The sequence below is a fragment of the Haliotis cracherodii genome, unplaced genomic scaffold (genome assembly GCF_022045235.1).
Source record: "Haliotis cracherodii isolate W230 unplaced genomic scaffold, xgHalCrac1.p SCAF_11, whole genome shotgun sequence".
NCBI classification, from domain to species: domain Eukaryota; kingdom Metazoa; phylum Mollusca; class Gastropoda; order Lepetellida; family Haliotidae; genus Haliotis; species Haliotis cracherodii.
This window is the reverse complement of record NW_027266266.1, coordinates 36839458-36866115: the sequence shown is the minus strand read 5'-3', so window position 1 is coordinate 36866115 and position 26658 is coordinate 36839458. Positions and strand designations below refer to the sequence as shown.

Genomic DNA, 26658 nt, shown 5'->3' with positions numbered 1-26658 from the left:
CCTCTCTTCAACAGCTGTGTTACCATCATGATCAGGGATCTATCTAGACTTGCTCAGAGGATGATAGTCAGCCCTCAGTAAAAAAGCAGAATAGTCGGAATAAATAATTTCCCAAGTCATGTTATTACAGTTGCAACTAATTATTATAACTATGCAGAGGTGAGCTGGATTGTGCTGATAGCAGGACCAATAAGGAGGATGGGGCTCTAATGCTAAGTTTTTCATTTTTGCATTGAAGGAAATGTTAAAATACCTCTGACTTTAATATAATAAGAACTTCCGAACAAATTCCCAATTTTTAAACAAATTACATGGTTTCTTTTCCCAAGTTGCCCGCCAAAAGCACTTAGTTTGGAATCCTAGATAAATCCCTGATGTCATCTAATTACATTACCGGGTTCTGAAATACTGACAACTGCTTGTAGAAGAAAATAAAATGCTGGTACTGTTAATTTATTGTAATAGTAGTCTCATATATCCAACATGCCATAATGCTGTTTGACCTCAGTTTCCACAATAATTCACTGCTTCTGTAGTGTATTTAGTTCCTTCACTGATGAATGAATACAGCCTCTGCTCGCTCGCCCCACTGTGTTGACATCATGTGTGTGTGGCCTTATTTTGTTGTTGACTCACATTATGACATCCCCTGCTTCGTTATTAGGGTAATGTGCCAAATACTGACCAGTTCCCTTCACACGTGAAGACATGGTCATGGTTTTCACGGAGCGGTTCGTACAGTCCAAACTCACCAAAGGTAGGCCGGTTTGTGGGAATGAGATGTGGCCATAATGGCTTCAGTCTTTCACTGTGGCTGACGTCTTGTCGTGGGTCGCCTGTTTCACGAGGGCTCCATTATAGATGCGTCTTTAGATTCCGTTTTCCTTTTTTTTGCTTGATTTTGTTTCATCTCTGGATATATAAGTGTTGTTAACTTACTTTCCGATTATTTAGTTAATATAGCTGCTATGCATGAATGATATGACATTTTGTTTTGCCGTATTTGCACGTACCACAATTTACACTGCACAAGCCGTGGGGAGCTTTATCTTTTCACAGTGACCAATGAGGACACCTTGGGATGCATTAGTGCTCATGTAGTATCCATTCATTATGTATGTTATTGATTTGGAAGAATTTGTCATTTAAAGACATCTTCTAGTTTCCAGCCAGTTATGTAACAGAATTTGATCTCTCAACATATGTGCAGTTACAATTGTGTGGTTACCATTTTTACATAACCTAACCTAATGCTTCATTATATCTTGTAGTAACACATCCCCCAGTATCTGTAAATAACTTATGCATGTTACCTTCTACCCTAATGCAACAGAAAAGTATTTAAACTGTATGGCTACTTTTCCTATGTGTATATATTCTGAGGTACCTTGTAGCCATGGTAACAGTGGCATGTGCATGTTAGCTGTGTCATAACCAACAGGTACATGTACAGGTTAATTAACACTTTGGGGATTCTGGATCAAAGCTATTCCCTGTACCCAATGCTTGGTCACTGAAATGAGGATTGGATTGGCTGAGTATCTGATAAGGAGATAAACCTACTGCTTTCAGTTTGGAGGTGTTGAACATGCATTTGATACCTGTAAATATAATTCTAAACCATGGTGTGAGATTTCTATTTTGAAACATTTTAGGTATCAAATCATATTTGTAACCGTGTAAATTGAAAACATTCCATTCTACTATGACAATAAAATGAAGCTCTTTTGTAATAGCGAAGTGATGAGTGATGTTGCATCAGTCGAGTCTAGTATTTGTAGTAGATTGAATATGTTTGCTTTCATATATTCAAAACATGATTTACACCGTAATTGATAATGCTTAAATCACCTTGGTAATAAAATCATCTACAGTCTAAGCATTATTCAATCCTTCTTCCTTAGAAAATATGAAGTGACCTATGCAGTACAGTATTATCGTGATTATATTCTCACATGACCGACTTGGTGTCACGCTATGTGATATGTAGGACTGTATGCCAAGCTCTGCTCATGAAAGTGAATCTATGAGTAGACTCTTGTGGACGATTTTGCTTTGAATAATTTGCCACACTTTACATAATTGAGAAACCACCTGCAGATGTTTTCCAAAGCTTTTAAGCAATTTTTAAACTTATCCTATCTAACTCTATGCATTTCATCCTTCTTCTTCCGATCCTTGTTTGGAAATGCCCTAAAACAAAGTTTCCAGCTTCTAAGTTGATTTCGCCCAAACACTCCTTGCATCACCATAGCGCCCACACTAACAATCAGGCCATGCACCTGAATCTTGTGAGGCAGAGGGTGTCAGGTGATCAGATCTTGTAGGTCAGGCTACACTGGATTCGGGGGCAAGACTTGATTGTTAGGCTGGTTGCCATGGTGATGCAAGGTGTGTGTGGGCAAAATGAGCTTAGAAGCTGGCAACTTTGTTTAGACGTTTCCACACAAAGATCAGAAGAAGGGTGAAATGTATAGAGTGAGATAGGATAAGTATTATAAATATACAATTTACTGTAAAATTTACAATAATTGCCTACTGTTTGGTATCGAGACAGAAGTGCTTTTGAAATAATTTCTTTTGCGGTGATGAGGTCATTATTAGGATCATGGTCTAACATTGATTCAGTGCCATTGACAGACTGATCGGATTGCAGGATTCTAAAATGTCATGGTAGAAAATTGTTTTGGTGGTCCCAGGCCTGAATGACTACCAGGCCATAGATGGCCCAGTGGTCATAGATAGCCCAGTGGTCGAGGATGCTAACACGCCCTGTGCTGTTGGTGCCCTGTTGGTGGTCCCAGGCCTAAATGACTACCAGGCCATAGATGGCCCAGTGGTCGAGGATGCTAACACGCCCTGTGCTGTTGGTGCCCTGTTGGTGGTCGCAGGCCTAAATGACTACCAGGTCATAGATAGCCCAGTGGTCGAGGATGCTGACATGCCCTGTGTTGTTGGTGCCCTGTTCTTGGTCCCAGGCCACGGATGGCCCAGTGGTTTAGGATGCTAACACGGCCTGTGCCTAGAAATAACTGAAATACTGTTGTCTTGTTTATTTAGCTGAATATTTCATAATGTTGCAGTGTATACAATAATTTTTACTTGATTTTTGGAAACTGGAAAAGGTTAATTATTTAATCATTAATCATGTTAAGTACAAATTTGAGGTAAGAGGTTAGAAAAGAGATAACAACTGGCTGTTCGTAACATAAAGAACCATGTAGGCTTATGGGAAAATGAGGAAAATTATTTTACATTTAATCATGATGTTTTCATGAGTATTAAGAAGATAGGTTTTAGAATGATTTTTTTTAAAAGAATTTCTTATATATCTGTGCATGACGTTATTGTTATTGTTATGTCTGCATGATCTTTTAATACAAAATTTAGTTAACTTTTCTACACTTTAACAATTGATCAGTAAAAATTGATTTTCTAAGAAATAAGTTCTTTCTCCATTCATGTAGCATGGATTATAAGAGCTTTAGTTAAAACATGTTGGTAGCTTACTCTCTTCTAAGAACAGCTTTTGTTTTGAAACAAAAACATTTTATGTACTTTTCGTTTTGAAAGCCAAAACTATTATTGAAAAGGTGGCTTGATTTGATTTGGTCAATAGGGGTACCTCAAGGTACATCCATTAACTCAGAATGTGAGATCTGGTGATGTTGTCTTTACTCCTTTACACATTTATTATGTAATTGATGGAACACACAATAGTGGGAATACACAACTCTCTGTCGTCTTATTCATACACTTGTCTCCGTCTCTGTTCTAGGCCTTGTTATCAGAGCTATGTATTAAACAATAACGTGTCTCTTATGGACTGATGGACCAGTTTACATTTTGCTGCACAGAATTGTGTCCCTTAGCCATGGCTGAATACAGATTTGTGCGTTGGATCCCAGATTTCACCGTTTATGATCCATGGTATATCAGTAATATACCCATGTGGGTTACGCCATACTAACAACGATAATTTGCATCACTTTTGGCTCTCCTGCTATGCTGACAAGCCATGATATATTGGTAACTGAAATACTTTTACAAGCTGATTTAAACCACCCGCGCTTAAAATATAATAAAGCCAACAGTTATGCCAGATGGAGATATGTCTATGTTTTAGATGATAGATTTAAGCAGTTCAACAAGTGAAGGGTGTGTATATGTGTCTTTGCAGCCATCAGCAAGTAGCGCTCGAGGTATGGAGTTGTACCAACACAACTTTGCCACCATCCGGACACCGTCCATCGTAAGGAAGGAAATTAAGGACCATGAACATAGTAATGAGCTCCGGGAACAGTTTACGGGTTACAAGCGCTTGCGGAAACAACATCAAAAGGAGTTGATACAGGTACCACATGCTTTTATCCGTTTGTTAACTCGAGGCCCAAGGGATTCGGGGGCAAGTCCCATGATTATGTCGGCACCAAACTGATCCTCACAGGTATTTGAAATGTCTGGGCCCTGCTTTCCCCTCACAATAAACTGATACAGAGATATGACTGAATACTGATCCAACCCGAATTAGACCCAACTCTCTCACCTCTTGAAACATTTGTAAGGGGGGATAAATCAGTGAATTTGAGCCTATTTTGTTCAGTTATGTTGCTCTTTCACCACCCACTCTCTGACACTGCAGATGGAGACCCGCTTCAAGGCTGAAATGGAAGAACACAAACAGAAGTTGGACAGGGAGTATGAAAGCTTGCGGCAGAGGTTCTCAAGAGAAATGGAAAGACTCAGGATTCAACATTCATCTGAGCTGGACCGAGGGGTGAGTCTGTACTACAGATACTAAGGTGACATTTGACAATGCACCAAGACCTTGCATTTCTACCCTTACTAGTCCCATCACATTAAAGATTGCCTGTATTCATGCTAAGACTATGGGCAGACAGGGCAGGTCATGTCTAAGTTTTAACATGTTTCATCATGGTATTGGGACATGGGTGGCCCAGTCGTCTAAGGCGCCACCATTCACTCTGCAGAGCTCTGTCCCTTGGATACGCTACAAACCTATGAATGTGGATTTCAGATCCTGGTCGAGCCTGGTTATATTCATGGCTTTGTCAGCACCATGCTTTTGGGTTTCACCAAAGTGGCAAACACCTGAGATATCAGGCTTTCCTCCCACATTAAGCTGACATGCCGTGATGTAACTAAAATACTGTTCAAAGCAGCATTAAACCCAAACTCACTCATTCATCATGTTATTTGATGTTGAATCTGAAGTGTGTTGAGAGGTCATCTATTGAAACAATCAGTAGTCTACTGAAACAACGATTTTTATTCATACAGTCATCAAAGTAATTCCATTAAACCATGTACATTTCAAGTCCAATGATAGTTAAGCCAGTTGGTGCTTTGCTTTTACGGAGAGACCAATGGTAGTTGCTCTTACTTATTACGGGGGCACAGATGGCCCAGTCGTCTAAGGTGCCGCGATTCGCTGTGCAGAGTAGCGTCCCTTGGCCACGCCAGAAACCTATGATTGTGGGTTCGAATCCCGGTTCGCCCCTATTATGTTTCTAGGTTTGTCAGCACCATACCTGTGCTCGTGGGTTTCACCGAAGTGGTAAACGTCTAAGACCTGCATCACTTGGGGCTTTCCTCCAACAGTAAGCTGACACGCTGTGATATAACTGGAATACTGTTAAAAGCGGCGTTAAACCCAACTCACTCACTCACTCTTACCTATTACAGCAAAGGACCAACCAAGCTCAGGAGAGGAAGATGAGGAAGGACATGAACCAGGCTCACGACAGTGAGAGAAGAAACTTCAACCTGCTGATGAAGAAGAACTACAAAACGGATAAGGAGAGGAAGAAGAAAGTGAGTTGAGGATCACATTCTGTATTGTGTGTGTGTTCTCTGTATGCACTTTATAACATGGGGCAGTAGTTAGTTTTGGCTCATCTTGACCAATAACCCTGCTTTAATTCCCCACATGGGTACAATGTGTGAAACCCGTTCTTAATGAAACCCTAATGAAAGGAAACACTCAAGAAACTGAAACCTCTCTCTGAAATACTGCTAATGCCATATACAAATTTTGATCACTCACCATGCTCACCTCCCTAACTTCTGGGTCATGAGAGGCCCATTAGTCTCAGTTGTAGATCCCATTGCACAGAGTTGCGTACCTTAGTTATCCCAGGATCAGCTGTTTATAAGGTCCCAAATTGCTCTGATTATTAACCTTGGTCTGTCTGCATCATACCAGTTTTCGTGAGTTTAAGCAATCAGAGTTACCATCACACATTAAGCTGACATGTTTTTATAACTAAAATTGTGTTTAAGAATCAAAACAAACTCATTCTGAAACTAATGCAATGAGGTAGATGGTATAGATTGGCACTAAGTCGGATGAGTTGTTGCAGGACATGGATGATGCCACACCTAAGAAGGAGCGCGAGGACACAATGAGGAACTACAAAGAGAAGATGTTGCGGCAGCAGAAGGATGCAGAATTCAAACTGGAGAAGCAGCAGAAGGACACCACCGAGTTTCAGCTGAGGAAGTTCCGCAGGAAGAAGGTCCTACAGTTCCACCAGCTGGAACAAAAGCTCTTGAAGGAGGTGAGCTACATGACCTCGGATCTTGGAGGGATTCAATTATCATTAGCTCCATTTTCAGTACATGGATTACCTATTGAAGCCTTGACAACACAGTCAAGCAGCTCCAATGTTATACTTCTCAAGCTCTCCTCTGGCTTTTGAAAAAGGAAATATAAATCCCTTGCTCTTTCTGGCTTTTAGACACTGATGATTCCAGGTCTGAAAAGGTTCCCAGTACCTCATGCTTGTTGTATAAATTACCAGCTTATTGGGGATAGAATAGTCTGTCTTATTGTACCCACTTTACTTAGTATGAGTGCATTTTACTTGTAACTATCTGACCAGTAACTGTGTCTGTCCCTGTTTTGTGACTTTGTTTCTCATCTTATCTATTGCAGGAGATTGGTCAGCGTCGGGCACAGCTAGAGTATGAACACACGATGCTAGTGCGGCACCATGAGTCCACGCAGGACCTGGAGTACAAACATCTGGCGGCCATACAGAAGATGAGGGACGAGCAGCTGCGGAAACAACATGAAACAGAGCGAGAGAATCAGAAAGAATACACAATAAATGCTGAAGCAGACCTCAGGAAAAAACATGCCTTGGAAGTTAAACAGCAGCCTCGAAGTTTAAAGGTGTGCCTTGTGTAGTTAAGATGTTGACAATAATGTCTTATAAGTTAAGATCTTTGGAAGCTTTACATTTTTTATAAGATTTGTTTTCTTTCTGCTACTTACTTTCTTTGTCAATAAGCCACAGTTCAGGAAGCAAAACAAAATCAAAATAAATGCCAGAATTGACACAAGATAAATTTCTGGAAGGCATAGTTTGAGTAAGCATGGCAGCTGAGGTGTTTGAAGAGAAAGAGAGGAAGTGTCTGATCACAATGCACTTTCTGTGTATCAAACTGGGTCATCAGTTGATGTTTCTCCTTCAGCAAAAAGTGGTGTTAATACGGCGGCAGTTTGACGACGCTGTGAAGACGCAGCAGCGGCAGTACAAGGCCTTGAAGGAACACATCCTCCAGAACACACCCAAGGCGGAACAGAAGGCCGTGGTGAAAAAGCTGAAGGATGAACAGATGAGGAAGCTGGCCCAGCTCGGGGATCAGTACGAGGCCAGCATCGCAGATATGTTGCAGCAGCAGAATGTGAGTCACACATTTAAAGGTGTACAGACAGATATTGGTACTTTTGTATGCAAGGATGAAAATTATATCAACTTATAATATGACCTAGTTTGTTCAATTGAGAGAAAAAGCCTTACCCTGTGGTGTTTATTAGTGATTGTGTATGTTGAACTCAACTAATTAAGACAATCTTCTGAGCCTAGGCAAACTCTGTATGAAAAGTCATTAGTGTGTATTGTCATACCTTTTTGGAATTACTGTGCAAGCATGTTATAGTGTCTTATACAATATATCCTGATCATAATATTGACAACAGTCAGCATTGTTTAGGATGTTTCACAATGCTCACTTGGGTATAACTGGAATGTTTTTGCATCAGCTTGTGATATGCTCATGTCTCTCACCGGCCCATGACTTCATGACCTTGTGTATATGACAGGTGCGTCTTGACGAGTCGCAGGTCGCTCAGGTCCATGATCTGAAGCAGAGGCTACAACAGGAGCTGGAACTGTTGATGGCCTACCAGAGTAAGATCCGCATGCAAACCGAGGCGCAACACCAGCGGGAGAAGAAACAGTTGGAAGAACGTGTGTCCCTCAGGAGAGCACTACTGGAACAGAAGGTCAGTAAACTCCTCTTGCTTAGAACACGGGTGGCTGAATGGTCTAAGGCAACCTTTACTCAGCCAGGAGCAGTCATGGGTTTGTTTTAGAGTTGTCCCATTGTCCTTTTCTCATTTTTGTCTATCCTGTAATATTTTTGGTAATTTGTTATTTGAATGCTTGCTCAACTCATCTTTCAATTTAAAGTTAAAAGACCAAAATCTGTATATTTCTATTTGTGAGATCACTTTAGTTGTATCCCCCAAAATGCGGTAATATTAGATAAACACTTTGTTTAATATGAATTAAGGAAGTGATTTAGCTCTGGTGGTTTGGGGATTCTGTTGGGACTTTTGTCATTGATCATCAGTTTGCTTCATCCATGGTGATGATTATTGTCTTTCCGTCTTTTGTTCAGGGAGTGCATGTCAAAAGATTTGATTGGAAACTTGAAGTACCTTGGTCTAAAAATGAAAATACTTGATAGGTTGCAAACTAAGGGTGAATGTGTCTGTAGTTATTTACAAAGAAATAAATGAACATTTTGAATACAGCTTGGTATCAGATAGTATATTTCTCAACAATCTATATTAATGATTTTTGACATTCATCATGACATGGATAGAGAGTTATTATTGATAGTGATCATTCATCGGTAAACCACATTCTGATGGTGTCTAGCCTGCCTGGATGATATTCATGTTGTGTTTTGTCTACAGATGGATGAGGAACGGGTGACCCTTCACAAGGAAGAAGGGGACAAGAAGCGCCAGTTACATGAGAAGCAGACAAGAGAGGTGGAGGAATTTGATATTGAGACAACAAGTCTCGGACTTAATGCAATGGAGATAGCAGAGGCATCTAACATCCCTGATGATGACATGAGTTATCGGGGGAGCATGCTGAGCCTTAGTGGAAGTAGCAGTAGTAGTTCTTTCTCCTCCCAGGTGCCCACATAACTACAGCTCAGTCTTAAGTTTACTGTCCCCCTCCCCCTCCCCCTGATCCCCAGCAGGTGCCTGGGTGTCTGTAGATATATAAATATGAGCAGAACTACCAGAGTGTGCCTGAAGCACATGTGGATGCTCCACCAGTGTATGGAAGACCCGCGGCTCAAGGACGGTGATATTGGATGCCTGGCCTGGTCTTCTTTACGTGGCAATATGTGACAGTGTGATAGAGACAGCGGCGGCGGTGACGACGATGCGACTGACCGGAGGTGGGGGAGTGCGTGCCGGGGTCCATTATGTGCTAAACGGTGATAATACTGGGTGAACACGCCCACCCTACGGGACTAGCCACACAGTCTCATCCCTTTAATTCTCAGGCTTCCTCTTAATGAGACCGATGTACCAGAGATTGAGCAGAGTTATGCCATTCTTACTGTGGCAACCTGGCCAACAACTATCTCTTACAATGTATATATACCCTCTTCAGAAAGCATACATATATAGCCTAAGATGGTCACTCCATTATATATTCATGACATAAGCAAGTGACCATTCAAACCAGGGAAAGCCCAAGGGGTACCTACTGAATTAGCAGCTAACTACTTTAAGCATTACCCTGTAACCCTAAGATATTTATCAAAGACTTCGACTTAGGATCTTGTCTAAGTTGCTCAAAGACTGAGATAGCTAAGCATAAATTATTGGCCGGTGGTAGCATTCTGAAAACTTATTACATTTTTGCATGTTCTTTTCAATTCACATGCATTCAATTTAATTTGAATTCAGAATTTACCTCATATTTTGTACGTGGAATAGTGATAAGTGATTATTCTGTTGATTTCTGTGTTATTTGTAATTGCGTAGGCCATTGTGAACTAACAGTTAGCATAAGGGTGACACTAGACCTGTTGCGACTTAACTCATTTCTGAACCCAAATATACCTTTCATGGAATAGGCTTCAATCTGCAGTCAGGCAGATGGTGATGATTGTGATGTTCATCACAAATTTCCTGCACAATGTCCAGGTACAATGTATAATAATTGTATAAATTTTGTAAAAAGGTAAAAGAGGTTAATTACTTGATGCAATCTTGGGAGTGATTGTTGTACCAACGGCAGACTCTGCCATCAGGGAGAGTTGTCTCCCTTGATTACATGCAAATGGAGGCAAACATGCTTACTGTTGGACCTACGTTGACTGGCAAAACAACCAGTGAGATATTTTAATATTAGGACTGACATACAACACTAGTTCAAGTGTAACAGTATACAGTATACATGTATTCTGCCATAAACTACTCAGTTGGTTGTCAACAAGAAAATTGCAATTAAAATGATTACCTAATTCAATTGGGTTGTGTTCTTTCTTACTGATGGATGTGGTTGCCTGTGTGGCATAACCATGTGCCAATGGTCCAGTGGATGTTGATATATTATCTGTCACAACAAAGTCCCAACGAAGTGTGAGCAACACATTCAAGACCCTACACACAATGTTACACTCATGAATAGCTCTAGTCTTCGACCAAAATATATTAAGGTTTTATCAATCTAGCTTCGCTTATTAGCATGTTCTAGTAACTTGAACTACAACGTGTATACAGCTGAAGCTTTGTATTAACGATCCCAGCTATGGTGTGTCTGAAACCTAATTCTGATCCGAATTTATGCATGACTGCAATATGTAAAACAAAATGTCAGTTTTGCTCATTACTCGCCATAGTTTCAGAATAACATATATGTCTTTTGGCATAGTTTGATTTTTCATCCAGCTACGATCTTTTACTTTTACTTGTAAATGTTTTTGTTTAAGAAATGGTTTTGTCATTTGATACACAACCATCTTGAAAAACAACCACATTTAAACAATTGTCTTTACACTTGTGTGATTATTCCGGTCATTCCACATTAGAGTTGGACATACGGCACCAGCCTGCATGTCCCAAGTGGTGGGAAAACTAGATGATATCAGTTTAGCTGCTGGGAGAACTAGTGCGAAATGAGTGGAGTTTCACGCCTGGTGTAAATACTGTTATCCCTTCATCCTTAAAGCATGATATACGAGTTGTGTACGTATCATGATCGGTTATTCACAGAACAAAAACTACCTACCTGGTGTATATAATGGGAAAATAATGGCCCTTGAAATCAAGCTCATTTCTGAAACCAGGTTGAAATATTTAGAAAAATGGTTTGATTATTGGCAATTTCACCCTTCTGTTTACAATCTGATATTATCTTTTTTACTGATTTATTAATCTACTTTATTTACAATATACTTCAATTTTAACATAAGTAGCTTAAGATGAGTCTGATTACATGGAAGACTGTCTCTTTCTTTGGAAAACAGTTTGTCTAATTAACATTGGTATCTACCTACAATAAGAATAGAAATATCTTTGTCTATTTTTAGATGAATTGAATGTCATCTTGGATGTCATGGAAGTGTGAATGGACTTTAAAGTAATTTTTTGTCGGCACATACAACGAAATATGAGATGCCTTTAATAAACTAGTTTATAAAGCTGATATTACGTGTATGCTTAGGGCAACTGTTGAGTTGGTCACCCACATGAAGCCAACCCTTTCCAAACTAGACATGAAAATAAGCACACCAAGAAGTCATCTAAGGCAACACTAAGATGAACGATATTGGCATAACAAATAAAAACAATATCCGAACAAGGGTAAATATTGCACGAGCTGGTAAACACAGACCAACATATTACAAGTTTATGAGTTACAAAAAAGTAACAATTTCACGTGCAGGTAATGACAATTGTTTATTGCTCTTTTAAAACAACCTTCGAATTCTGAATACTGAGGTGTGGTGAAATGGGGTTTAACGTCGCGTCCAAGATGATTGCACTTACACAGCGACGTTCTGAATACCGAGGGTCACTAGGTAGGCTAATGGTTCGAGTGTTTGTTCATCATGCGGAAGACCAAGTTACGTCACCCACCTGGGTGCCCACTGGAACTGATGCACATGTTCAAAGACTGGTTACCGGTGGGATTCCTGGTAAGAATACTAGTAAGTAGTATATTGGTTGATGGCATGTCGTACCCCGATTGCGTGCGTCGATGTTCCTGATGTCAACCCTCTTTCTCTCATATCAGTGTATGACAGTGAATGTTTCATATGCAAGTCTTAATCATATAATTCGTTGTCATATTCAGTGTTGCTGTTGATTAAACACATCTTAATTAACTCCCGAAAGTGTGAGTTGCTAAAAAGCGTACAGCAGGTTGAAATGTTATGGCTGTCTGACCAACAACCTGTTTTGAAGGTTGGAAGCTTGAAGTGTTTTCGCTGCGTGATAAAAGAAATAGGTTTCCATGTTATTTATTTCCCCGAATTCGTTACTTAGTAAAATACATGTAAGACATTTACGAATGTTGTGAGGTATATGCTTTATAAAGAAGTAGCCCCGGTGCGGGTTTAGAAACAATAATCCGTCAGGACGTCATTGTGCTGCTTAAAACACGAGAAGTATAGCTCTTGTGCGTGTTTAGAAACAACACTGTAGTTGTTCCTATGCACAACATTTATTTAATGCGGTTCTAGATGTATGGAGGTGAAAGTGTTTTAACAGACGAACACGCGAATGTCTTAAATATAGGAGAATGGTCAACATGTTAGTTTTTAACACTTTTATAAGTACGATAAGATATTCACTTGAAGAGAAATTTAAACATTCAGCTGACTTTAGGTATTTGACATTTAGTGTGTGAGAGTAACAGATAGTTTATGCTTTACTATAGAGTCACAGAAATAACGGTCATACGATTTCTCCAGCAACACAACCGACATATCCGTTAACTCCGGACATCCGAATCATAACCTTTATAATTATTATAGAAATGTATTACCTATAAGTTGGCGGAAGGATGGGCTATGTCTCCACGTGTATTGTTGTTCACTTACGTTTTGAATTGGGTCAAAATGGTATCAGAGAATGAAGAATAAACTAATAGACTGATGCACAGATTATTAACTTGGAATTTCAAATTGTACGATAATTTATCTGACAGCAGGGTTTAACCGGTCGCAAAATATTGCGTTCTATACGCATACGAGTGAGTGAGTGAGTGTGTCGGGTTTTACGCCGCTTTGGACAGTATTCCAGTTATATCACGACGGGTCAGCTGGATGTGCGAGTAATGTCCGCAATGCTACAGGTCTCAGATGTTTACCACTTTCTTGAGACCCACGCGCACCTGTAGGCATACCAATTGAGAATTGACGCAAATAATGTGCACTGCGCGTCCCATCGATATTCATAAGAATATGACATTAAACTCAGCTGTACCCCACACGTTATATAATTCTTTCCTGATAGAAAAGTTCTGACAGTCTGTGTCATATGTTTACTTTGCTTTCAACCATTCAAACAAGAACATAATAAACATTTCTCTCTAAACGTACTGGTGTTGGTCACCCTGCGTGGGACCCATTGGCTATTATACCAATGTTGGCTCTTCCAATTGGAAACCTCGTATGTCAATTTAAATAAATAATGAGCATATTTGCTAGTCTAGGAACCCCCGAGAAAGTTCTTTCATTATTTATCATACAATGTGTGTGCGCGTGTGTGCGGGTGCGTGCGTGTGTGCGTGTATGGCAGGCAGGATAACAAAAGAGATAATCTTTTAACGTATTTTCATATGCCACAAGACCATTCAATGTAATTTGTAAACATATACTTGTAATGATAAACATAAAAACATGTACACTTAAGCACGGGATAATGCAGCTATTGGCGTACTCAACCAGTGCAATCGTACGTTGCTAAAAGGCGAAAAGATGTGCAGCAATACGATGTTTTTCAAAACCCCCCTTTCCCTGTGAAAATTATAGTTATTCGGAGTTACTCTACTTATCTGTTGTGGTAAGTGCATTCGGAGAATGCCTGTTATGTGGTGTTAACTTGTGTCAGATCCATTTCACCACTGAAAAAATAATGTCGGTAAACATTTGATTCATTCACTCACTACAGCACTGAATTGTTACAATTTGAGAAAGATATTGGTTACAGTGAGTGAGTGAATATGGTTTTACGCCGCTTCTAGCAATATTCCAGCAATATCACGGCGGGGGGACACCAGAAATGGGCTTCACACATTGTACCTATGTCGGGAATCGAATCCGGGTCTTCGGCGCGTGACGAGCGAACGCTTTAAACACTAGGCTACCCGACAGCCCCCGTATATTGGTTACATGGCATAGGACCACAAGCATCTTTTTCAAATGTTACTGCACTTACCCAATTGTTATTTCCGAATTTTTCTTAAAAAACAGGGGCCACGGGTGGCCCAGTCGTCTAAGACGCCGCGATTCGCTGTGCAGAGTTGCGTCCCTTGCGCCAGAAACCTATGATTGTGGGTTCGAATCCTGGTTCGCCCCAATTATGTTTCTCGCACCATACCCGTGCTCGTGGGTTTCACCGAAGTGGTAAACGTCTGAGACCTGCATCACTTCGGGCTTTCCCCCAACATTAAGCTGACACGCCGTGATATAACTGGAATAAAGTTAAAAGCGGCGTTAAACCCAACTCACACACTCACTTAAAAAACACCTTCCGGGGAAGAAATCACTTTCAAGAAAGTTGGTTTTCAAACATAACGTTCATTGCAGCCCGTTCATAGTAGACACAGCAATAGTGAATGTCTACCTCATGCTCCTCTCAGTTTTAAGTTAATTCACACCAATTCCGAAATTAATTTGATAGTAATGGTGCATTTGTTTTATATACGCCACGTCTGCTTCCATTCATGTCGTCTGGAATAACGCGAATTAAAAACTCGTGCAGCGGAAGTGAGCCCCGATTGGTCAAACTTGTGTCCATGACTTCACGTGACACTGCTATACATAGCGAACACCTGCGTGAAATATACAACGTATCAACACTGATTTGAGGTTCGTTTGAGTAAACAGTCAACGGAAGGACCCGACTGTAAAAATGGAGAATTTTGCGCTCCTATTTCCAGCGTGCAAAGCATATGACCCCTTTCAGGATAGTTAAAAATGGCTTCGCCTTGGCTTTAACATAAGAGAACGCCTACAAGTATTGATGTATGCTGTATAAACTGAGAAAGTAATTTGTTATGGCCTTAGAGAGAGAGATTACAAAGACACATATCACACATCCCTTGATTTTTACCATTAAAATAAAGTGGAACAATTACTATACAGGGTTAGTAATTCCCTACGTTGTAGTGCTAATTACAGTTCAAATCATGATAGCACAGGTATACTAATTTCCAGGTGCCTTACTTTGAAGACTCAGAAAGGTTCATTTAGAAATCATATCATTTTTTAAAATATCTTGTGGTGGCGTATGATATATGAAGTCAATGATAAATGTTTTCTAGCAAAAATAGTGTGCGCAAACATTCAAAACAGTTTTTTTGGCAAGATTAACGAAATCTTGTAAACACTGTATAAAACTGCGAATCTTTCTTCAAGGTCACGCGGTAATTCTATGACGTCATTCTAAAGAATAAAACTGAAGAACAAAAACGAATATGTAACGTCATCTGAGCCGGGGATAGCGTGGAACAGGTTTTGGCATTGACTGCGACCCATGTGAAATCGATATCTATTGCTAGCATGTGAGGGCAGTGTATTGCGTAGCATGCTGAATAGGTCCTCTGTGAACGTAAATGATGACGGTTGTTGTCACGGCGTCACACGCGATAATAGCATCAGGCTTGGTATGTATCTGGTGGTATATATCTAGCATATGTCACCATTATCTAGTAGATAGTGGGAGAAGTATATATTTATTAGTCGTTGTAATATAGGTATTTTTGTGTTGTTGTTGTTGTTGTTGTTGTTGTACAGATAAAAAAAATAAATGAATGCAGCATTAAAAGAGGGTTTAGGTGATCCTGGCACAGTCGGCCTGGTGAGGCACATCATCAGCTCAGAGTCCATGCTCCCGCTACACGCAGTCCAGACAGCGAATGGGACTCCTCCCAGGAAGCACTGCTTTGTCGAATCCACCGAGAACCTTAGTAGTAGTAGTAGTAGTAGTAGTAGTAGTAGTAGTAGTAGTAGTAGTAGTGATGGTGGTGGTTGTAGTTGCAATAGAAAGGTATAGTCCTCGCCACTTGAAATAGAATCACGAAATATCGCGATGCTCAGTTAACAACGATAGCTACATGTGTGCTAATACAGTAAATTATGGTTATAACGAACTCAAATGGACCACTAATTTTATTTTGTTATATCCGTAGTTCGTTATAAGCTATCGAATGTGACACATCTTGGAAAATACATCTTATAAAATGAGCACGGCCACCCGAGTAATATTGCTGTTATCCCTTTCCTAGAGCCCACGCAGTAACATTCCTGGAATATTGCCAAAACATACTTGATTATCCAGTACCTCTTTATCACATCTCTATTCTGTTATGATATATCATGACTGGGGATTAAAAACACAGGATAAGCGAAATGTGCCGTGAGCGGTGTAGAAACAGCTCAATCGCTCAATGAGGCACACGTAAAATCTCTAAACTCGACCACGTATTCCTCGTCAGCACCAGTTGGTTTCATTTTTGCACAAAAACGTTGCAGACTCAACCACTGAAAGGAACGTTACTTTCTTACCTTCTTTGGTAATGTTTTGGTGTGTTGGACTATATCACACAAGTGCTAAAAGTGTCTAAAGAATGTACGGTAAACGATGTTTATAATGAACATACTTATAACGAACTGACCGATATAACGAACTTATTTTTTAGTCCCGGCCATTTGTTGTATATATGCTGTATATACACTTATAACGAACTACGGTTATTACGAACTAAAATGAGTGGTCCCTTTGAGTTCGTTATAATCGTAGTTTACTGTATTTCTTAGTTTACAAGGGAAACCTGACAACTAGACAACATTAGGACGCGCCATGTGATATGCACGTACAGCATATGTACATTGAAGTCTCCCAGCACAGAACAGTACGCTTCCTTCAACCCTTGTGTGCTCCGTGTGTCCGTTATGGAAGGACTTCAGTTTGATTTGATGACTTCAGTTGCCAACTAGTTAAAACGTGTTGTAGACATTATCTGAGACACCTGTCGTTGGAATTGGACGAAATAAAATATAATAGTTTGTTTCGTCTTCATGATTTCCATGCTTTAACGTCTGATTCGTTTTATAGGACCTATTTGTAAATTTTGGTTTTGTTGTAAGTTCATTGTATTCAAAAACATAAGGCATAGTCGTGTGTTTTTTCGTTTGGTCTGAATAGGAATGCTCTGTGAGAGAGTGAGAGAGGCAAGTGTTTTCCGAATTTGCAAATGACTGAGTGAGTGTTGGGTTCTATTGCGTGGTACTGCATTCACTTGCAAAAATGATGTAGTCATTCACAGTGGACTTCTGTGCCATACGTCATACACTAACACCAAAAGGCATTCGCCCCTCATGGTTTATTCTCCCTGCAGTGTTTTATTTTACAAAAACAACGACCACGAGTCATTTATTTCTTATACCAAATATCAACATTTTGTAGAGCCACTTTAAGGATGTTAAAGAAAAGTGTACAAGCTTTAAAATATTTACCCTGACGACTCGCTGAATAAAATCCGACCTCGGGAAAAGTCCACTTTATGAACAGGGAGTAGTTAAGTTTGGTATTTCCCGAATATTCTCACAACTTTAACGTCAATTATCTGTACCTTTTCTCCCAATACCGAGCGTCAATCCCTGCCCCTTCAGGATGCGATCGCTCGGCCATTGCGTCAATCTACACTGCCCAACTACGTCTATGGGGAACAATTCACTTCCTTCTGATAAAGACTTTTATCATATAATGGGAAGGTTCTTCGGCAGCATAAAACCAACGGATAAAAACGATATCAGCTGGGGTCATATGCGGATAGAGATGCAACTACGTATCAAAGGTCAGCTTGTGACTACTTTCAGTGTTTATAAACAAACCTGGCATCGCCCTTGTCAGAATTAACCATCGGGAATCGTGAGTGGTAGTGAGTGAGTGAGTAAGTTTGTTTTTACGCCGCTTTTAGGAATATTCCAGCAATATCACGGCGGGGGACACCAGAAATGGGCTTCACACATTGTACCCATGTCAGAAATCGAACCCGGGTCTTCGGCATGACGAGCGAACGATTTAACCACTGGGCTACCCGACCGCCCCCACCGCGACTGGTAAAGCTTTGGGTCAACCAAATACATAAAAGATGCAGGAGTATATTACTAGTGAACATTAAGAACTGTGCACATGTTACATGTTAACAACTGTTAAACAATGTATATGTAATACAAATAATGTGACACAATACTTGAGTTTGTCTTCTTTATTTTTTGTGTGGTGTTATGACTTTACCTTCTGACAGGAGTCCGTTTTTCCCTGCTCCCATTTACACGACATGCATACTGCTTTTCCATTGGACGAGACGTCGGCCACATGACCTCGAAACTGAAGTTGATAAATGTGTTAATGACACAACATGACGTCCCTACGTTTTTAACGAGACTGCATTCTTGAAATGACGTAATCACTGACGGACTACTTCCACATTCCTTGGAGAAACCCCTGGGAGTTCCCTAACACGGATACATATACCGAATCGTTGTTCCTGATCATTTATACCCTTCACTCTTGAACTCAACGTTTTAGAATACATTATGAAAAGTAGGAGCGCTAAACTGCATGATCGTGCACGGATACCCACGCTATGAACAAAATGAAAAAATGCCAATCTAAACTATCGTATCGAAAAGATCCACCTCCGACGTTCATACAGTTTAGCCCCCACCCTGAAAAGGTTCATACTCCAATGAACTCACACAACGTGAGAGTCAATTCTTAAATAATTTTTTTGTCCAGTGGAATAGCCGTATATCCTGTAAACCTCACATTAAAACAATATATGCTGTTAGAACCCTAGTCCAATTAAAGTCCAAAGTGATACCCTTTCTTGTGAAATTAGTTTTTCTATTGTTTTCAGCCTATCTGGGTAGCAAGGATTCGAACCCAGGTTTCCGCAGTGACGAACGAATGTCCTAACCACTAACATACCCACTCCTTGTCTTCAGCATGATGCCAATGGTGGGCATTCAGTCATGCGCACTCAGCAATATTCAAGCTCCATGACAGTGGCCTGTAAATAATAGAGTCTGGTCCAGACAACCCATGCAGGGATTGATATTTTGAGCAACGATTCGTGTTGTCGAGTATGACGATATGCATTCGAATCACTGGGCCCGACCATTTATTCGCTTCTTATGACGAACAGGTTGACCAATTTTAACCCTGAATCCCCACGGCGTAGGGTAATCCGCCCCCCATAAAGACTTACAGAAAACAGAAGTGCAACTATTTATCAATGTTTTATTGCAAATCCAGATGGTGTACAATGAGTCTATGGCAATCTTGAGCTGTGAATCGGATGAGGCCAACGTCAATACACAGCCGACAACATCAGAATACCGACATGACCAACAGTCAAACAAACAATTTCCAGTTGCTGCTTGAATGCCAAAAAAATAATCATTTTAAGCATGATGTAACCTCGGTAATTTGAAAATGTACAAAAAACATTTATTTGGGCTGTCTGGTCCATGAAGCTATTCTGACATCTTCAGCCGGTGTGCTAACCTTTCATAACGTTCGGAGGAGTGAATGTGTCTGGGCGTACATCTTTCACTGCTGCTGGTTGTCGGAGGTCATGCGACTTATCATGTGACTTATCAGCTGATCGTCACATGACTATACATTTTATCATTGTTGTGACTAGTCTATTAACACTCCGAGGTTGGGGAGGGGCTCGGATCGAGTTATCTCCCTTTGAAGGTTATTCAGACAGAACTAATTACAGGTATTATTGCACATTAATGGTGGTTGTTGCAGATTTGGAGAAAAACATTTGAAGACAATCTCTTGAATTTACAAAACAAGTTCACAAAAAGCAGTTGAATGTGCTCACAAAATATTGTACACTGACAAAAGTTGAAACTATGCTAAATATGTCCTATTTCACTCACAACAGACAGAATAAGGCTTCAATCATTAATAACAGTACATGTGCTAAGACTGTCAGCTACAACTAGCATATGCATTCAACCTTTGCTTCACATGTATTCAGTATTAAATGCTGATTCTAATGGACTAAGTACAAGTTGTACAGATATGCCAAGTATCGAAAAACATTATCACCTGTCGATTAATAAATTTGGGTAACACTACAGACCTTGGAGATATATATGTGTATATGTATTTACAATTAGTGATCAATGATAATTTTAATTATTTGTCAGAATCACCAAATAATCACCAAGATTTCATTTTCAAGTCATAAACTTAACTTACCCGCTGTGGAAAGACACACCCACAAATACAAAATACACCAATTTGCAATCACACAAGTACAGATTAGGAAAATAACTCTTCTACATATTAACAGATACTATAATAGATTTTCATATGAAGAGCATAAATTACTTAGAATAGCATCATTGTGGAACATGCACAGCTATCTACAACATAAATGCAGGGTCAACCCAAGTTGGAGCAGAACACTGGTACATTTTCAGCAAATGCCACTAAGGAGAAAGCCATGTTAGCAAGGGTTACCTCCCTCTTATAACTGTACAGGTCCATTCTTGGCATCTGGTCTTAATAGTTTGTCAAAATATCATTGACAGATGAACGATACAATGTCAAATAAATCTTCAAGATGTAGATGTGTTGTCATGGAAATGGTTGAGGGGGTATTTTTCAATTATGTTGGAAAATGTTAAGAAACAAACATTTGCTATTTCGGAACTGAAATTTGAGATGTATTTTCATAAACATAATTAAAGGAATATGCCGAAATGTCAATGTTTCTGAAACCAGACAATAGTATCCAACATGGCAACTGTCATCATTATGAGTGATGGATTTAATTTCAAAAGCAAAAGCATGGTTTTTGTAGTTGTTACTTCAAGTATTTGGATGATAATTTGACGACCTCATCTATGTACCTTGCTACATGCTATGACAAAAAAAGGGATTCCTTTGAATGCCTGATGAGATGCACTTAATAATCACACAGGCATCGGTATATTTGAGGTGAATATGATTGATTTCTGTCTCCCACACGCTGCTATCCTGCAAGCAATCCTTGGACTACTACTGTAACACAATGTATAATACACAAGCACGACTGATAGCCGCAAGAGGTAGAAGTATGAACGCTCAACTCTCAAAGTAATGCCATACTGACGATTACTCGAGATAAATACTTTCTTTCTATACAAAGTTTTATATAAGTTAGAATACGCTTTTAGAAGTACCCTTTTCATGGTGCAACATTCTTATGGACTAACAAACATTTCACATCCAAAAACAATTTGAAAGACATGATGTGCAATACCTATGAGAAATTGTCTCCACAATTAGTTAAGTTGATTTCATACTGATATTCAGCGAGTAAGAGAGAATTAATACATTCAGGAAATTGCAGAAATGTTTGAAAATAATATTTTGGTTTCAATATTTTTACTTATGTAACGTAGGAATCGAATCGGTGACATAGGACTCATTATCAAATACTTGACTACCCAATCAATTTGCAGTGAAATCACAAATTTGGAGAATCATTTTCAGATTGGTCTTGGCTTTGAACAATTCAATTTTACGACAGGAGGATGCTGACATCTTGAGTGAGCAATATGCAATATTCCAGGTATATCCTGGCAGCATGTCACTGACCATGCCTGGACCTGGCACACCTGTTTTGACATCATTTCAAGGTAGAGCACATCATTCGTTCAATCATGTCTTTGCTCATATTACATCTGATGTTGTCACATGGTGTCAGACATGACATGGTTTTTACCATTAACATTCACTGTTTAAAATATTCACAAAATGGCTACGATAGTTTCATAAATTCCATTACCAACATCAAACACGTTTGTAAATTTTCAAACAATCTATACTTGTATAAGAAGAATAAGTCATTACAATATATTTGTTACAAAGCAGATTGGGTTGGAACAATAATCTACACACACCCAATATAGATAAAAAGCCAATAACAAAGTTTGTAAAATCGGACTTGGAAATGTTCACACGTTGAGCACTCCCGCTAAGTTTCCGTGGTGACAACATAAACGGCTATTTTGGTTTGGTTCGGTAGAAAGATGTAGATGTTTATCTGCCCCACATATACATAGATGATTGCTGCGAAGCTCACACTAGTAAACAGCACCCAGGCTACATCCTTCATCTTCAACAAGCCACCAAACAGGATAAAAACTGCTACAAAAACCAAGTTGATGACATCATTGACGAATTTGTAAAACACTTTCATATTTCAGTACCTAATTACACAAATACTTAATGTAGGACCTTGATAAACTGTTATTGGAGAGTGTTTCATCCTGTTTGTTGCCTTGCAACCTATAGAGCGGTTAATCTCGGATGTAAATTGTCTATAAAATGACCATTTCTGGTATATATACATTATGGCCGACTATACAGCAACTGTAAAAGCTCACGTAACAGACAACCACGCCATCTACCCCCAACAGCTAATCCCAGTCTGTACAACACGCTCCCCACACATAGTAGATATTTACACTAATACTTCCGATGGAATGGCAATTTCTCAAGATGACCACAAAATACATGAGATGATGATGACTGGCTTTCACTGGAGTTACCTCCCTTGGTGTAGTTCATCAGGCAAGGACATACATTATGCCTGTTGCTATGCACATATGACAGCGGTATTATGCGTGAACTGAACCCTCAGTTCGTCTATCTGATGCCATTTCGCATGCTTCATTTACTGTGTTACCCTACCTCGGAGATGGGTATATCCTCCAGCGCTACTTGTGTACAAAAGTACAAAATAGACTTGATGTTGTCTACATAATTTCTCCTCGAAGTGTCTACCATTGTCCAGATACTCTAGAAAGTGTCAAAATGGTATGTACAACATGTCTAGCATATACATCACAACATCAAGAATATCTTGGTAGTTTGAGTCGTAAGGCAAGTCAGTGTTGATTGGCTGCCTGAACGTGTTGAGGATTTGATTGGCTTGCCATGGAAGTAGGGTGTAATAAAGCGTTTGTCACTCAATATTTTGGCGTATTTTTACTGGGAATCTGCCTTTCCCATGTTCTGTTTTGCAAGTTAGACATGCATAGATCTTTGAGACTGTATTGGATCTGATAATGCCACTTTCCAATGTCTGAAGGTTTGTTGTTATCATAAAAGTTAGTACAAAACAAGCAAACATAAATAAGAGAAATACACTACATATAAACAATACTGAACAGTTGCCTGTTTAGAGAGTATACCTAAGTCATGTGATAGTCATGTGACTGTCAGGTGGAATATCGTACGTCATGTGCTCACTGAGGGGAAATAGTGGCAAAATAAATATGGTGTAAAATGAGATCAGGAGTGGGTTCCAGGCGACGACGCACGCACATGCATGTCTACACACATGCGAGGCAGGTAACTGGTCGTAATGGTGTGCTGGCCCGCGCGCCATTGGTCAGGGTCACCACCACCCACTCACGCACATACTTCACGGAAAAAACACACGCACAACTCATGGAAAATGTACTGTACAAAAATAGTGTAGTAGTGATGGGTACCCAGAGAGGATAGCCATTGCTGTGAGCCCCTATCAGCACCAGTCTTGTTGCTTGTATCCTTTTGATGATTTTCAAATACTCGAAGGTCAATGGTTTCGCCAACTCTGTCCAACCTGTACATATTCATATGCCTTGTATGGCAAGTAGTCTTTTTGCTTCAGTAGAAGCGGTGTGATTCACCAGTTCAGCCAGATGCTGGTCTGTAAGCATGGGCCAATCAGCATGCAGCTTACATATTGACTAGGCCATTAGGAGGTGGATGCCAACACATTTCAGAGCAGTATTTCTGAGTGAACTGTACATCCATGTATGGAACTCAGACGAAAACAACAGCCACCTCCACTATATCATCAGTCCATGCTCGGCCGCGTGTAGTCAGTGTTTTACCTCCAACAGGATGGTACTACCCACAGGTCTAGTATATCGACCAATCAAACACATTGTCACATCCAGTAGGCTGAAACTGATGTATACGCGAATCCTGGCCCTGAGCAGTCTGTTCACATCTGGTCTGTCTTCCTCTAACATCCATACGGTAAGTTGGGCCCACGGGACTTACTGGCCAGGTTCGAGTTTTGTTGGGAATGGGACTGGCTACGTGACTTGCGTCCCTTGACACTGAAATATCAACATGTTACACATTAGTACTATTCAACTCACAAATGAACTGTGTTCAATGCTGTTATCAACTATGTTGCAGTTATAGCACAATCTGTCAGCTGAATAAGAAACACGGGTTGTATGCTGATTGATCACATTTGTTTGTTGTTTAACACGGCACTCAACAATATTCAAGCTATATAATGGCGGTCTGTAAATAATCAAGTCTGGATCAGACAATCCAGTGATTGATATGAGCATCAATCCATGCAACAGGGATACGATGACATGCATCAACCAAGTCAGCGAGCCTGACCACCCGATCCTGTTAGTCGCCTCTGAGACAAGCATAGTTGCCTCTTACGGTAAGCATGGGTTGCTGAAGACCATTTCTAACCTGGATCTTCATGGGACTGATTGAATACAGGAAACTCACACACAGCATACATGTTAGTCTAGTAACTGTTTTCCAAAAAGATTAGCTTCACCAATTTGTATAAATGTTAATCAAATCTGATTACATAGAAAGGCAATGAAGATCAATTTTCGTTACAAGCTTACTCAACTAATTGAATGCATTTAATGATAGAATAAGACCTTAGTATGACAAAAAGAACAATAGGGTAAATAAAACCACAGTTAATCTTGAATGAAAAAAATATCAGGTAAAATAACTCACACACACCTTTGGAAACTCTTAAATGAGATGGAATTGGGGTTTAGACAGAGTGGGACTCGCTTGGCTCGTTGCTGTTGTTCTGATATAAAGTGATGGAGCTTCTCTGAAAACAAGAAAACAAAATGTAAGTGATCCTGTTGAAATATGAGTATAGAGAGTCGATATTGTCTGATGCCACAAAATCTCCACAATCACGATGGAAGGTAAGCAGTCTGTACCAAATATTTTTGTCCGTGCCCATAATATGGCTCTTTCTGTCCTTTTTTTTAGGAATCCTTTGTGCTTAAGTGAGCTTACAAGACCAGATTGAATGTTACTAGACTCTGGCTTCAGACTAGCGGTTAAAGTTGCCAGTTGTCACCGAGTGCGGACATCCAGCAGCTGATATAAGAGCACTGATAGGTCAGCAAACACTCAGTACGACTTCACATAGAGGGCCGTTAAGAGCAGACTTGACATATTTGTAGTTCAGTATTGGCTACTAAAATCTGTACAGCTTTTCACATAAAGTTAATGCTGCCTCTTGAAAATTTCAGCTTTGAGGATCTTAACTCTAGAATTTCAACTTGATTTGTTGGAGAGTTATTGTGTAGTTGTATCTCACCTTTGACCTTTGCTACAGATGTGAGCTCATCTTCGAAGCTATAACTGAAGGGTTGGTGACAGGGAGGCTCGAAGTCCGAGGTATAATGGCGTCCGGCAGACGTGTTATAGCAGCACTTGCACATGCACGAGTGATACCGAAGTCGACCTTCATCTAGGTATGGGTGCGTTAATGCATCACTGGCTGTTATTCGTTTTTCCTGAAACACAGAGGGGTGAGTGAGTGGGTCTGTATAACAACAATAATCAGGCTACATCAAATCATAACAAAGTGGCTCAAATAAACCAATTGTCTATAGTGTGGGTAACTATCAACATCTAGTTAAGTTCTGATGACACACAATGTTTGTGTTTGTTGTTGCTGTTGTTGTTTAACGCCGCACTCAGCAATATTCCAGCCATATGACGGCAGTCAGTAAATAATTGAGTCTGGACCAGACAATGCAGTGATTGATATAAGCATCTATTTCTGCAATTGGGATATGATGACATGCATCAGCCAAGTCAGCGAGCCTGACCACCCGATCACATTAGTCGCCTCTTACGATGATCATGGGTTGCTGAAGACTTGTGCTAACACTGGGTCTATGATGTCACACAATAAGCCATATGACATGAGTTGCTTCTTTCCTAAGAAGTGAGGTAGTAGTGAATGAGTGTACTTACTGGATTAAACACTAGCATCCTACAGAGTAGATGGACTGCCTCATGCGTGGCCTGGCCAGAGAGGGTGTAGAGGGCTGCCAGTGAGGGCTGCTTGTGGGGCTGGCGGAGGATGTGGGCCTTGGCACCTTCACATGCTGTCCGCATGTCTTCCAGGTTGGGGGTGCCGAGGAGGTCGGTGATGAGATCAAGCTGCAAAAGACAGGACACTTGATCAATACTGAACACACACAATACTC

General features: G+C 40.1%; 2 protein-coding genes across 6 annotated transcripts in view; one reads left to right on the top strand and one right to left on the bottom strand.

The window, feature by feature from the left end:
- LOC139456454 (serine/threonine-protein kinase TAO1-like) overlaps positions 1 to 10595 on the top strand; it is a 34444-nt gene extending 23849 nt beyond the window's left edge. For 2 of the 4 annotated variants that reach the window (XM_071238174.1, XM_071238175.1), the window contains exons 12-20: positions 665 to 757; positions 4181 to 4354; positions 4643 to 4777; positions 5707 to 5835; positions 6384 to 6581; positions 6959 to 7198; positions 7501 to 7713; positions 8132 to 8314; positions 9014 to 10595. In XM_071238174.1, the coding sequence (XP_071094275.1) occupies positions 665 to 757; positions 4181 to 4354; positions 4643 to 4777; positions 5707 to 5835; positions 6384 to 6581; positions 6959 to 7198; positions 7501 to 7713; positions 8132 to 8314; positions 9014 to 9253 (1605 nt within the window). In that variant the 3' untranslated portion in view covers positions 9254 to 10595. The remainder of the gene's footprint in view (positions 1 to 664; positions 758 to 4180; positions 4355 to 4642; positions 4778 to 5706; positions 5836 to 6383; positions 6582 to 6958; positions 7199 to 7500; positions 7714 to 8131; positions 8315 to 9013) is intronic. The other 2 variants (XM_071238177.1, XM_071238176.1) reach the window with 1 other exon arrangement.
- A 9014-nt stretch (positions 10596 to 19609) lies between these two features.
- Positions 19610 to 26658, bottom strand: part of LOC139456452 (serine/threonine-protein kinase NLK-like) — a 57968-nt gene continuing 50919 nt past the window's right edge. The window contains exons 7-10 of one of the 2 annotated variants that reach the window (XM_071238172.1): positions 26423 to 26611; positions 25758 to 25956; positions 25154 to 25256; positions 19610 to 24492 (exon numbers count right to left, since the gene is read on the bottom strand). In XM_071238172.1, the coding sequence (XP_071094273.1) occupies positions 24396 to 24492; positions 25154 to 25256; positions 25758 to 25956; positions 26423 to 26611 (588 nt within the window). In that variant the 3' untranslated portion in view covers positions 19610 to 24395. The remainder of the gene's footprint in view (positions 24493 to 25153; positions 25257 to 25757; positions 25957 to 26422; positions 26612 to 26658) is intronic. The other variant, XM_071238173.1, reaches the window with a different exon arrangement.